Consider the following 13,620-nt stretch of genomic DNA (forward strand, 5'->3'; position numbering starts at 1 on the left):
CTCTGCAGGTTTTAGATGTTTCCCTGCAGGTTTTAGACGTTTCCCTGCAGGTTTTAGACGTTTCTCTGCAGGTTTTAGATGTTTCCCTGCAGGTTTTAGATGTTTCCTGCAGGTTTTAGACGTTTCCCTGCAGGTTTTAGACGTTTCCCTACAGGTTTTAGATGTTTCCTGCAGGTTTTAGATGTTTCCTGCAGGTTTTAGATGTTTACCTGCAGGTTTTAGATGTTTCCTGCAGGTTTTAGATGTTTCCTGCAGGTTTTAGATGTTTACCTGCAGGTTTTAGACGTTTCCCTGCAGGTTTTAGACGTTTCCCTGCAGGTTTTAGATGTTTCCCTGCAGGTTTTAGATGTTTCCCTGCAGGTTTTAGACGTTTCCCTGCAGGTTTTAGACGTTTCCCTGCAGGTTTTAGACGTTTCCCTGCAGGTTTTAGATGTTTCCCTACAGGTTTTAGATGTTTCCCTGCAGGTTTTAGATGTTTCCTGCAGGTTTTAGACGTTTCCCTGCAGGTTTTAGATGTTTCCCTGCAGGTTTTAGACGTTTCCCTGCAGGTTTTAGATGTTTCCCTGCAGGTTTTAGACGTTTCCCTGCAGGTTTTAGACGTTTCCCTGCAGGTTTTAGACGTTTCCCTGCAGGTTTTAGACGTTTCTCTGCAGGTTTTAGACGTTTCCTGCAGGTTTTAGACGTTTCCCTGCAGGTTTTAGACGTTTCCCTGCAGGTTTTAGACGTTTCTCTGCAGGTTTTAGATGTTTCCCTGCTTCCACACACCTGGTTCAGATTAAATGGATCTCTATGAAAGATTGTTAAGTTCTGCAGCAGCCTGGTAATGATGCATTGATCTGATTCAGGTGTTTTGAAGCAGTGAAACAACTTTTGTTGGAAGTGTTCAGGTCAAAATAAAAGCCCTGGGGTGACCGAGCCTTTTCTGCTGCCCCCAGGCTCTGGAATAAGCCCCCCCCCCCCAGATGCATCTTATTTCTGACCTGGGCCTCTTTAAATCAGGGCTAAAAACATATTTATTTCAGCTGGCCTTTAATACCCAGTAGAATGGAGACTCTTTTATTTTATCTTATTCAATTTTGCTGTATTTTGTTGTGTTTCCTGTTATTTTATTGCTTTGTACTTATTCTTTTCTTTCTTTATTATCTGCTGTAAACCGAAATGGATTGTTGTAAAAGGCCGTAGAAATAAATTACATTTACATCGGCTCAAACCCCGCGGCCCATAAGGCTGCATGGTCCCGTGTTCAGGTGGCGTTCAGGTGGCGTTCAGGTGTACCTCATGTCCCGGCGCTCCTTCTGGCAGTTGCCCAGGAAGGTCCCGTACTGACAGGAGTAGACGTGGGTGTGTATGGCGATGAGGAAGCGCTCGTTGAACTCGAAGGCACATGGGAACTGCTCCGACAGCTGCCAAACACACTCCAGGAGCTGGTCGATGACTGGAGACACCTCTTTGGGATCTCCGTCCAGGTGAGCGTACCTGCGGAGGCAGAGCTCAGTTCACAGCCTAAAACAGCCTCTTATAGACCTTCAGGGTAATAATCTCCCAGCCTCTTTCACGTGTGATATGTGCCTTCAGCCCCACGCTGTAAACCAATAATGATCTAGAATCAGTTTCCATCCAGTTTTACTTCCCTCTTTGTTTTACAGGTGAAACTGTATGATGTTTAAATGATGTAAATTAGATTTTTGAAAGTGCATTTACAACCAATGATACAATCAAGGTGTCCCACAGAAGAAGACAGCTTGTGATGTTTGTTGCTGGTTCAGGTCTTTAGATAAGATAAGATAAAACTGAAGGTGTGTCTTTCAAACATGTCTGCGTGTAAGATTCTTCTTCTACTGCATTCTGTTCTTCTTCTACTGAAATAAAACGTTCAGTGCCTATAAGCTCATTTAATGGGTCTGTGGGAACGGTTTGTTGGACACTAATAAGGCAGGAGACGTCCTTCCTTTGTCTGACCTGTGGGAGAACTTGTGTCCAAACGAAACCCAGTCACGCTCTATCAGTGCCTGGAAGAGAGGAAGAGGAGGTGAGGGGTTTTGTAGAAGAAGAAATAATCAGCACAATCTGTGCGTGTGTTACCATGAATCCTTTGAAGGTCCGGTAGAACGGGTCCAGCAAAATACTGGCCACAGAGCAGGCCTGGGCTGTCCGGTCCCAGCCATCCGAGCAGTGGACCAGAACACTGACGCCCTCATCGGCCACCGCCTGGACAAAGAGAGACGACAGCGGCGTCAGAACCCAAACAGTCTGTGTTAAAGAACACGGCCACAGCAGATATCACAGTTGGAGCTCTTTGCTCTCAGGCTGCAGGTTTCCTTGTGGTTCCCAGAGTTTCTAAAAGCAGAATGGGAGGCAGAGCCTTCAGTTATCAGGCCCCTAAAAGCAGAATGGGAGGCAGAGCCTTCAGTTATCAGGCCCCTAAAAGCAGAATGGGAGGCAGAGCCTTCAGTTATCAGGCCCCTAAAAGCAGAATGGGAGGCAGAGCCTTCAGTTATCAGGCCCCTAAAAGCAGAATGGGAGGCAGAGCCTTCAGTTATCAGGCCCCTAAAAGCAGAATGGGAGGCAGAGCCTTCAGTTATCAGGCCCCTAAAAGCAGAATGGGAGGCAGAGCCTTCAGTTATCAGGCCCCTAAAAGCAGACTGGGAGGCAGAGCCTTCAGTTATCAGGCCCCTAAAAGCAGAATGGGAGGCAGAGCCTTCAGTTATCAGGCCCCTAAAAGCAGAATGGGAGGCAGAGCCTTCAGTTATCAGGCCCCTAAAAGCAGAATGGGAGGCAGAGCCTTCAGTTATCAGGCCCCTAAAAGCAGAATGGGAGGCAGAGCCTTCAGTTATCAGGCCCCGAAAAGCAGAATGGGAGGCAGAGCCTTCAGTTATCAGGCCCCGAAAAGCAGAATGGGAGGCAGAGCCTTCAGTTATCAGGCCCCTAAAAGCAGAATGGGAGGCAGAGCCTTTAGTTATCAGGCCCCTAAAAGCAGAATGGGAGGCAGAGCCTTCAGTTATCAGGCCCCTAAAAGCAGAATGGGAGGCAGAGCCTTCAGTTATCAGGCCCCTAAAAGCAGAATGGGAGGCAGAGCCTTCAGTTATCAGGCCCCTAAAAGCAGAATGGGAGGCAGAGCCTTTAGTTATCAGGCCCCTAAAAGCAGAATGGGAGGCAGAGCCTTCAGTTATCAGGCCCCTCTCTGTGGAACCAGCTGCCAGTTTGGCTTCAGGAAGCAGACACCCTCTCTACCTTTAAGATCAGGCTGAAACTTTCCTTTCTGATAAAGCTTATAGTTAGGGATGGCTCAGGGGAGCCTGAAACATCCCATAGTTCTGCTGCTATAGGCCCAGCCTGCTGGGGGAGCTCCCATGATGCACCTCTCCTCCCTCTCTACCTTTAAGATCAGAGTTATTTCTGACCAGGTTCTGTCCTCTGACTCTCATATAAAACAGGTTTCTGCCTTCTTTCACCTTCGTAATAAATCAGGACCATCCTGTCTCAGAGCAGAGAAACTGCTCCATGCATCTGTTCCTTCAGGACTGAACTACTGTAATTCTTTATTATTGTTCTGTCCCACAGATTCTCTGAAAAGCCTCCAGCTGATCCAAAACCCTGCAGCCAGAGTTCTGCTGAGATCTAACAGCAGAGATCATGTTTCTCCAGTTTTAGCTTCTCTTCATTGGCTCCCTGTTAGATTCAGAATAGAATCTAAGGTTCTTCTCCTCACATATAAAGCTCTTAATGACCGAGCTCCATCACATCTTAAAGATCTCACAGTTGGATATTTCCCCAACAGAGCACTTTGCTCTCAGGCTGCAGGTTTCCTTGTGGTTCCCAGAGTTTCTAAAAGCAGAATGGGAGGCAGAGCCTTCAGTTATCAGGCCCCTAAAAGCAGAATGGGAGGCAGAGCCTTCAGTTATCAGGCCCCTAAAAGCAGAATGGGAGGCAGAGCCTTCAGTTATCAGGCCCCTAAAAGCAGAACGGGAGGCAGAGCCTTCAGTTATCAGGCCCCTAAAAGCAGAATGGGAGGCAGAGCCTTCAGTTATCAGGCCCCTAAAAGCAGAATGGGAGGCAGAGCCTTCAGTTATCAGGCCCCTAAAAGCAGAACGGGAGGCAGAGCCTTCAGTTATCAGGCCCCTAAAAGCAGAATGGGAGGCAGAGCCTTCAGTTATCAGGCCCCTAAAAGCAGAATGGGAGGCAGAGCCTTCAGTTATCAGGCCCCTAAAAGCAGAATGGGAGGCAGAGCCTTCGGTTATCAGGCCCCTAAAAGCAGAATGGGAGGCAGAGCCTTCAGTTATCAGGCCCCTAAAAGCAGAATGGGAGGCAGAGCCTTCAGTTATCAGGCCCCTCTCTGTGGAACCAGCTGCCAGTTTGGCTTCAGGAAGCAGACACCCTCTCTGAAGTTCTGTGCGATTCATTCTCTAATCGTCATCCTCACATGAAGCAGATGTGTCTGGGTGGATGAGCTTCACGTGTTCGTAGAGGCCATGCGTGTGCGTGTGCATGTGCGTGTGCATGTGAACACACCCTGGTGATGAAGACTCCGGCGTCCAGGATGGCTTTAATGTGTTTGAGCCAGCCGGAGTTCTCCAGCCCCCACAGGAAGTCCGTCATGGATGGAGAACGCATCTCACCCACTGCATGGAGAACAAGAGGAGGGTCACACGTGCACGCTCACGTGCGCGCTCACACACACACACAGTTCCACCAACCATCTATGATCTTCTGCTGGCTGCTCCTCATCACGTGAATGTTCTCGATGCCGATGAACTGCAGCTTGATGTTGGTGTAGTGGTCCTCGTTCTCGTAGCCTTTCCCCGCCGCTCTGTTCGCCATGGCGTTCAGCTGCAACCACACACGTGTATCTGCATCACTCCCTGAGGCGTCCCGCACCGTGTCTGAGTGTGCCGATGTGTTACCTTGGGCCTGGTGTCCACCACGTAGATGAAGTCGCTGCCCGGGTTGGACTTCATCACAGCCTGCAGCATCACCTCATCCTCCTGGCAGCGGCCGCTGAAGCCCGACAGCGGCTGACTGCAGCGGCACACGGCGGCCTGCAGAGCGAACACGTCATCATCCCGCGTGCTTTGCTTTGTGTGCAGCTGCGTGTGTGATACTGACCAGCGTGTCCTGGTGGAAGTAGGACAGAGCAGGAAACCGCCCCCGACTCCTGAACCTGGAGCTGCCCACGATGGTGGCGGGCGTCGCCGACCTGGGAACAAACAGCTCGGAGGGGTAGGTGTCGCACACCTGCGGGACACAGAGTTCTCTTTATCAGGCTGTCAGTGAAGGCTTTGGGACGATAAAGGTGCCTTACAGACGCCACTGAGGGAGGAACGCTCAAATATAATCTGCCATCATCCAAAATGAGCTCAATAACAGATAAATGGTTAAATAAATCTATTTAGATTATGATAAATGCTGATAAAATGTAATAAAAAATTAATTTATGTAAAAATGATTCTACAGAATTTAAATGAAATTTTCTGCTTTAATTTCAAATTTCATTTAAACATTTAAAATTAATTAATTTACTCAGTTTTACAGTTTTATTTGTTATTCTAACTGGAATATATTTAATTTCTAATTCTAAACTGTATTTATTTCTCTATTATTTCTTATTCCCTCCAAATGATTTAAGACCTCATTTGCATAATAAGGCAGAAATAAACACAGGAATGTAAAAACATGGAAATAAATACATCTAATTAATAAAAGTATGTTGATATCAAACTGAAGGACAGAAATATATGATTTGGATGGAGTAAAAGAAATAAAAACAGGAGCAACAAATTGTTCCAAATAAGATATAAAACATTAAAATAATCTTAAATAAAGTTAAAGCAGAACAATTAGCTTGTTTCCTGTTCTTTCTAATTATTTTAGCATTAATTAGATTTTTTATTTGACTTTAGTAACATTTATCACCACAGAAACGGACTCTTCCTCTCAGACTGACCCTGTATTCACTGTTGGCCGCTGTGGACACCCACAGGTTATTGGGAACCCCCATCCTCTTATAGTCGGCCATGAGGTCGATGAAGCTCCACGACTCCTGCCGTTCCTCTTTGTTGGCGTTGGGGTTGAAGGAGAGGCAGTACAGCTCGCTGTATTTCTCTGGGAGAAGGGAGGAGAAGACGTGAGGATGAGGAGAAAGAGGTGAGACAGAAAGAGGTGAGGCAGAAAGAGGTGAGACAGAAAGAGATGAGACAGAAAGAGGTGAGACAGAATGAGGTGAGACAGAAAGAGATGAGACAGAAAGAGATGAGACAGAAAGAGGTGAGACAGAAAGAGATGAGACAGAAAGAGGTGAGACAGAAAAAGGTGAGACAGAAAGAGATGAGACAGAAAGAGGTGAGACAGAAAGAGGTGAGACAGAAAGAGATGAGATGGGACAGAAAGAGGTGAGACAGAAAGAGGTGAGACAGAAAGAGGTGAGGCAGAAAGAGGTGAGATGAGACAGAAAGAGGTGAGATAGAAAGAGGTGAGACAGAAAGAGGTGGGACAGAAAGAGGTGAGACAGAAAGAGGTGAGGCAGAAAGAGGTGAGACAGAAAGAGGTGAGACAGAAAGAGGTGAGGCAGAAAGAGGTGAGACAGAAAGAGGTGAGACAGAAAGAGGTGAGGCAGAAAGAGGTGAGACAGAAAGAGGTGAGACAGAAAGAGATGAGACAGAAAGAGGTGAGGCAGAAAGAGGTGAGACAGAAAGAGGTGAGGCAGAAAGAGGTGAGACACAAAGAGGTGAGACAGAAAGAGGTGAGATGAGACAGAAAGAGGTGAGATAGAAAGAGGTGAGACAGAAAGAGGTGGGACAGAAAGAGGTGAGACAGAAAGAGGTGAGGCAGAAAGAGGTGAGACAGAAAGAGGTGAGACAGAAAGAGGTGAGATGAGACAGAAAGAGGTGAGACAGAAAGAGGTGAGACAGAAAGAGGTGAGACAGAAAGAGGTGGGACAGAAAGAGGTGAGATGAGACAGAAAGAGGTGAGATAGAAAGAGGTGAGACAGAAAGAGGTGGGACAGAAAGAGGTGAGATGAGACAGAAAGAGGTGAGACAGAAAGAGGTGAGACAGAAAGAGGTGAGACAGAAAGAGGTGAGATGAGACAGAAAGAGGTGAGACAGAAAGAGATGAGACAGAAAGAGGTGAGACAGAAAGAGATGAGATGGGACAGAAAGAGGTGAGACAGAAAGAGGTGAGGTGAGACAGAAAGAGGTGAGACAGAAAGAGGTGAGATGAGATAGAAAGAGGTGAGACAGAAAGAGGTGAGACAGAAAGAGGTGAGATGAGATAGAAAGAGGTGAGACAGAAAGGTGAGACAGAAAGAGGTGAGACAGAAAGAGATGAGACAGAAAGAGATGAGATGGGACAGAAAGAGGTGAGACAGAAAGAGGTGAGACAGAAAGAGGTGAGACAGAAAGAGGTGAGACAGAAAGAGGTGAGACAGAAAGAGGTGAGGCAGAAAGAGGTGAGACACAAAGAGGTGAGACAGAAAGAGGTGAGATAGAAAGAGGTGAGACAGAAAGAGGTGGGACAGAAAGAGGTGAGACAGAAAGAGGTGAGGCAGAAAGAGGTGAGACAGAAAGAGGTGAGACAGAAAGAGGTGAGGCAGAAAGAGGTGAGACAGAAAGAGGTGAGACAGAAAGAGGTGAGACAGAAAGAGGTGAGACAGAAAGAGGTGAGATAGAAAGAGGTGAGACAGAAAGAGGTGAGACAGAAAGAGGTGAGATGAGACAGAAAGAGGTGAGACAGAAAGAGGTGAGACAGAAAGAGGTGGGACAGAAAGAGGTGAGACAGAAAGAGGTGAGACAGAAAGAGGTGAGATGGGACAGAAAGAGGTGAGACAGAAAGAGGTGAGACAGAAAGAGGTGAGACAGAAAGAGATGAGATGAGACAGAAAGAGGTGAGACAGAAAGAGGTGAGACAGAAAGAGGTGAGACAGAAAGAGGTGAGATGAGACAGAAAGAGGTGAGACAGAAAGAGGTGAGATGAGACAGAAAGAGATGAGACAGAAAGAGGTGAGACACAAAGAGGTGAGACACAAAGAGGTGAGACACAAAGAGGTGAGACAGAAAGAGGTGAGACAGAAAGAGGTGAGATGAGACAGAAAGAGATGAGACAGAAAGAGGTGAGACACAAAGAGGTGAGACACAAAGAGGTGAGACAGAAAGAGGTGAGACAGAAAGAGGTGAGACAGAAAGAGGTGAGATGGGAAAGAAAGAGGTGAGACAGAAAGAGGTGAGACACAAAGAGGTGAGACAGAAAGAGATGAGACAGAAAGAGGTGAGACAGAAAGAGGTGAGACAGAAAGAGGTGAGATGAGACAGAAAGAGGTGAGACAGAAAGAGATGAGATGGGACAGAAAGAGGTGAGACAGAAAGAGGTGAGACAGAAAGAGGTGAGACAGAAAGAGGTGAGACAGAAAGAGGTGAGACAGAAAGAGGTGAGATGAGACAGAAAGAGGTGAGACAGAAAGAGATGAGATGGGACAGAAAGAGGTGAGACAGAAAGAGGTGAGACAGAAAGAGGTGAGACAGAAAGAGATGAGATGGGACAGAAAGAGGTGAGACAGAAAGAGGTGAGACAGAAAGAGGTGAGACACAAAGAGGTGAGACAGAAAGAGGTGAGACAGAAAGAGATGAGGTGAGACAGAAAGAGATGAGACAGAAAGAGGTGAGACAGAAAGAGGTGAGACACAAAGAGGTGAGACAGAAAGAGGTGAGACACAAAGAGGTGAGACAGAAAGAGGTGAGACAGAAAGAGATGAGGTGAGACAGAAAGAGGTGAGACAGAAAGAGGTGAGACACAAAGAGGTGAGACAGAAAGAGGTGAGACAGAAAGAGGTGAGACAGAAAGAGGTGAGACAGAAAGAGATGAGGTGAGACAGAAAGAGATGAGACACAAAGAGGTGAGACAGAAAGAGGTGAGACAGAAAGAGATGAGGTGAGACAGAAAGAGGTGAGACAGAAAGAGGTGAGACAGAAAGAGGTGAGACACAAAGAGGTGAGACAGAAAGAGATGAGGTGAGACAGAAAGAGGTGAGACAGAAAGAGGTGAGACAGAAAGAGGTGAGACAGAAAGAGGTGAGACACAAAGAGGTGAGACAGAAAGAGGTGAGACAGAAAGAGGTGAGACAGAAAGAGATGAGGTGAGACAGAAAGAGGTGAGACACAAAGAGGTGAGACAGAAAGAGGTGAGACAGAAAGAGATGAGGTGAGACAGAAAGAGGTGAGACAGAAAGAGGTGAGACACAAAGAGGTGAGACACAAAGAGGTGAGACAGAAAGAGATGAGGTGAGACAGAAAGAGGTGAGACAGAAAGAGATGAGGTGAGACAGAAAGAGGTGAGACAGAAAGAGGTGAGACACAAAGAGGTGAGACACAAAGAGGTGAGACAGAAAGAGATGAGGTGAGACAGAAAGAGGTGAGACAGAAAGAGGTGAGACAGAAAGAGATGAGACAGAAAGAGGTGAGACAGAAAGAGGTGAGATGGGACAGAAAGAGATGAGACAGAAAGAGGTGAGACAGAAAGAGGTGAGACAGAAAGAGGTGAGACAGAAAGAGATGAGACAGAAAGAGGTGAGACAGAAAGAGGTGAGACAGAAAGAGGTGAGACAGAAAGAGGTGAGACAGAAAGAGATGAGACAGAAAGAGGTGAGACAGAAAGAGGTGAGACAGAAAGAGGTGAGACAGAAAGAGGTGAGACAGAAAGAGGTGAAACAGAAAGAGGTGAGACAGAAAGAGGTGAGACAGAAAGAGGTGAGACAGAAAGAGGTGAGACAGAAAGAGGTGAGATGGGACAGAAAGAGATGAGACAGAAAGAGGTGAGACAGAAAGAGATGAGACAGAAAGAGGTGAGACAGAAAGAGGTGAGACAGAAAGAGGTGAGACACACACCTGGCCGTGACAGGCGGCCCAATGAGGCGTGGACGTCCACGCAGTCTCTTTCCTGTGGGATGAGGATCTGGAAGACCCGGAAGTCCTTACAGCGCAGGATCAGCTGACTTCCAGCGGGCGTGGAGGGCGGCCTCTCCACGCTGCTCACCATGCTGTGCAACACCTGTAACACACAGGTATGTCAGTCACATGCTCCTCCAGCAGGGACAGGGTGTGATCCCAAGATTCAGGAAGCAGAGTTTCACCTCCTGAGTCAGCGAAGTGGGAAAAAGGAAAGAGGAGATAACAGACATGTAACAAAGGCACTATGTGGTGTCAGAGCATCATTTTAAAGGCAGAATCAGAGAAATATTACAACATTATCTGTACTGCAAACCCATCCTTATAGCTCCTCCCCCTTCAGGTGCATCTGCCTCCTTATAGCTCCTCCCCCTTCAGGTGCACCTGCTGCCTCCTTATAGCTCCTCCCCCTTCAGGTCCACCTGCTGCCTCCTTATAGCTCCTCCCCCTTCAGGTCCATCTGCTCACCTTATAGCTCCTCCCCCTTCAGGTCCATCTGCTCACCTTATAGCTCCTCCCCCTTCAGGTCCATCTGCCTCCTTATAGCTCCTCCCCCTTCAGGTGCATCTGCTCACCTTATAGCTCCTCCCCCTTCAGGTGCACCTGCTGCCTCCTTATAGCTCCTCCCCCTTCAGGTCCACCTGCTGCTCACCTTATAGCTCCTCCCCCTTCAGGTGCATCTGCCTCCTTATAGCTCCTCCCCCTTCAGGTCCATCTGCTCACCTTATAGCTCCTCCCCCTTCAGGTCCATCTGCCTCCTTATAGCTCCTCCCCCTTTAGGTCCATCTGCTCACCTTATAGCTCCTCCCCCTTCAGGTGCATCTGCTGCCTCCTTATAGCTCCTCCCCCTTCAGGTCCACCTGCTGCCTCCTTATAGCTCCTCCCCCTTCAGGTGCATCTGCTCACCTTATAGCTCCTCCCCCTTCAGGTGCACCTGCTGCCTCCTTATAGCTCCTCCCCCTTCAGGTCCACCTGCTGCTCACCTTATAGCTCCTCCCCCTTCAGGTGCATCTGCCTCCTTATAGCTCCTCCCCCTTCAGGTCCATCTGCTCACCTTATAGCTCCTCCCCCTTCAGGTCCATCTGCCTCCTTATAGCTCCTCCCCCTTTAGGTCCATCTGCTCACCTTATAGCTCCTCCCCCTTCAGGTGCATCTGCTGCCTCCTTATAGCTCCTCCCCCTTCAGGTCCACCTGCTGCCTCCTTATAGCTCCTCCCCCTTCAGGTCCACCTGCTGCCTCCTTATAGCTCCTCCCCCTTCAGGTCCATCAGCTCACCTTATAGCTCCTCCCCCTTCAGGTCCATCAGCTCACCTTATAGCTCCTCCCCCTTCAGATCCATCTGCTGCCTCCTTATAGCTCCTCCCCCTTCAGGTGCATCTGCCTCCTTATAGCTCCTCCCCCTTCAGGTCCACCTGCTGCCTCCTTATAGCTCCTCCCCCTTCAGGTCCACCTGCTGCCTCCTTATAGCTCCTCCCCCTTCATGTCCACCTGCTGCCTCCTTATAGCTCCTCCCCCTTTAGGTCCATCTGCTCACCTTATAGCTCCTCCCCCTTCAGGTCCATCTGCTCACCTTATAGCTACTCCCCCTTCAGGTCCACCTGCTGCCTCCTTATAGCTCCTCCCCCTTCAGGTCCATCAGCTCACCTTATAGCTCCTCCCCCTTCAGGTCCATCTGCTGCCTCCTTATAGCTCCTCCCCCTTCAGGTCCATCTGCCTCCTTATAGCTCCTCCCCCTTCAGGTCCACCTGCTGCCTCCTTATAGCTCCTCCCCCTTCAGGTCCACCTGCTGCCTCCTTATAGCTCCTCCCCCTTTAGGTCCATCTGCTCACCTTATAGCTCCTCCCCCTTCAGGTGCACCTGCCTCCTTATAGCTCCTCCACCTTCAGGTCCATCAGCTCACCTTATAGCTCCTCCCCCTTGAGGTCCATCAGCTCACCTTATAGCTCCTCCCCCTTGAGGTCCATCTGCTCACCTTATAGCTCCTCCCCCTTCAGGTCCATCAGCTCACCTTATAGCTCCTCCCCCTTCAGGTCCATCAGCTCACCTTATAGCTCCTCCCCCTTCAGGTCCATCTGTCTCCTTATAGCTCCTCCCCCTTCAGATCCATCTGCTGCCTCCTTATAGCTCCTCCCCCTTCAGGTGCATCTGCCTCCTTATAGCTCCTCCCCCTTCAGGTCCACCTGCTGCCTCCTTATAGCTCCTCCCCCTTCAGGTGCATCTGCTGCCTCCTTATAGCTCCTCCCCCTTCAGGTGCATCTGCCTCCTTATAGCTCCTCCCCCTTTAGGTCCATCTGCTCACCTTATAGCTCCTCCCCCTTCAGGTGCATCTGCCTCCTTATAGCCCCTCCCTCTTATCTGTTAAATATCTGTTAAATATCTGTTATATATCTGTTATATATCTGTAACATGTGATATATATCACAGATAAACAGTGACAGAAACAGCTCCACCAGACTTATTTTTACCCTCCTGGGGGCTGTTTCAGCCGGTGGATGGACTGAAAGGCTCCTTTAGCCTCGGGCGATGTGTCCATCCACAGAATAACCGTTTTTATAGAATATGTGAGAGACAAGTTCCAGCTTCCAGCTGTTTGTGGGAAAGAAACAAACCGTGAGCCTTTAGTTGGATAATCAGGAGGTGTTGTTGCTGTGACTCTGACTGTACCTGCTGTGCTCAAACACTCTGAAATGCCACCATGAAAGAAGAAGAACTGTAAAAACACAGCTCTCCATGCAGCTTACCCAGGTCTCCCTTCGTGTCTCAGGGTTGTTCTCCACGAAGATGGTGTGCGTGGCAGAAAGATACAGAGTCCCGATGCTGACTTTTCTCTGACCGGTCGACCGGTCCAGGAGGCGCACTTTCTCCACCTGCCGGAGGAGAGAAGGGAGGAGAAGGTCCAGAGCAGGTTAAAGGTCACACACCAAGTTAAAGTGGCTCCAAAGAGCAGTGGCCTGTAGAAGACTCTCCTGGACCTTTAATTCACCAACTGGCTTTATAAACAAAGGGAGCTCGTGGTTATGTGCTTTGGGGGAGAATGGGGTCTTTAATGGGGTCTTTGGGGAGGAAAATGGAGGTAACCAGCTCAGTGCTGTGTCCGTGGCGGACACATTAGAGCCAGAGGCAGGTCTGTTTACGGTCACAGCGGAGGGATTCGGAGGGATGTCCATTATCGGACACCTTCATGCTCTAACTGCTGCTAAACTGCGTCTCCGTGGCCCCGCGTGCGCTTAGCATGACGTCCCGCTTCACGCATTCATAAACAAAGCTCTGCGGTCACCGGAGGAAGAGATGAGAAGAGGAACAGAACATGGAAGTGAAACAGAGACGAAGCGGAAAAAGAGCAAAGTCACCGGGGCCGATATTCCGACTGTTTTTACCTTGGGCGTCCGGATGTGCTCCATCACTGACAACCAAAATGGAGGAGATGGAGAACGAGTAGCCCGACGTGTTTTCTTTGGCAACGGTTAAATTCCCGGATTCGAACCGTCAAATGAGCTGAGTTGTCCGCGGCTGCTGCTCCAGCGCTGCCCTGGAGGACTGTCCATGGTTCCCGCGCCTCCGGACCCGCCTTTGTTCGCTTAAACTGGCCGAAAAGGAATCCCGTGAAGCAGCTGCTGGTCGTCAGCGGTACCCAGTCCTCCGACGTCCCTGCCTCCGAGAGATAGCGACGCTGATACCAGCTGCCCGC

The 13,620-nt window shown here is 48.9% G+C and overlaps 1 protein-coding gene across 1 annotated transcript in view; it reads right to left on the minus strand.

Annotated features, from left to right (window-relative positions):
* mtmr7b (myotubularin related protein 7b) overlaps nucleotides 1-13,620 on the minus strand; it is a 25,944-nt gene extending 12,324 nt beyond the window's left edge. The window contains exons 1-11 of the mRNA XM_072384053.1: nucleotides 13,310-13,620; nucleotides 12,674-12,799; nucleotides 9,873-10,035; nucleotides 5,942-6,099; nucleotides 5,104-5,232; nucleotides 4,902-5,036; nucleotides 4,695-4,827; nucleotides 4,510-4,619; nucleotides 2,083-2,208; nucleotides 1,960-2,009; nucleotides 1,276-1,476 (exon numbers count right to left, since the gene is read on the minus strand). Of these exons, the coding sequence (XP_072240154.1) occupies nucleotides 1,276-1,476; nucleotides 1,960-2,009; nucleotides 2,083-2,208; nucleotides 4,510-4,619; nucleotides 4,695-4,827; nucleotides 4,902-5,036; nucleotides 5,104-5,232; nucleotides 5,942-6,099; nucleotides 9,873-10,035; nucleotides 12,674-12,799; nucleotides 13,310-13,333 (1,355 nt within the window). The 5' untranslated portion in view covers nucleotides 13,334-13,620. The remainder of the gene's footprint in view (nucleotides 1-1,275; nucleotides 1,477-1,959; nucleotides 2,010-2,082; nucleotides 2,209-4,509; nucleotides 4,620-4,694; nucleotides 4,828-4,901; nucleotides 5,037-5,103; nucleotides 5,233-5,941; nucleotides 6,100-9,872; nucleotides 10,036-12,673; nucleotides 12,800-13,309) is intronic.

Source organism: Leuresthes tenuis, unplaced genomic scaffold, assembly GCF_036924035.1.
Source record: "Leuresthes tenuis unplaced genomic scaffold, fLeuTen1.0.hap1 SCAF_4, whole genome shotgun sequence".
NCBI lineage: Eukaryota > Metazoa > Chordata > Actinopteri > Atheriniformes > Atherinopsidae > Leuresthes > Leuresthes tenuis.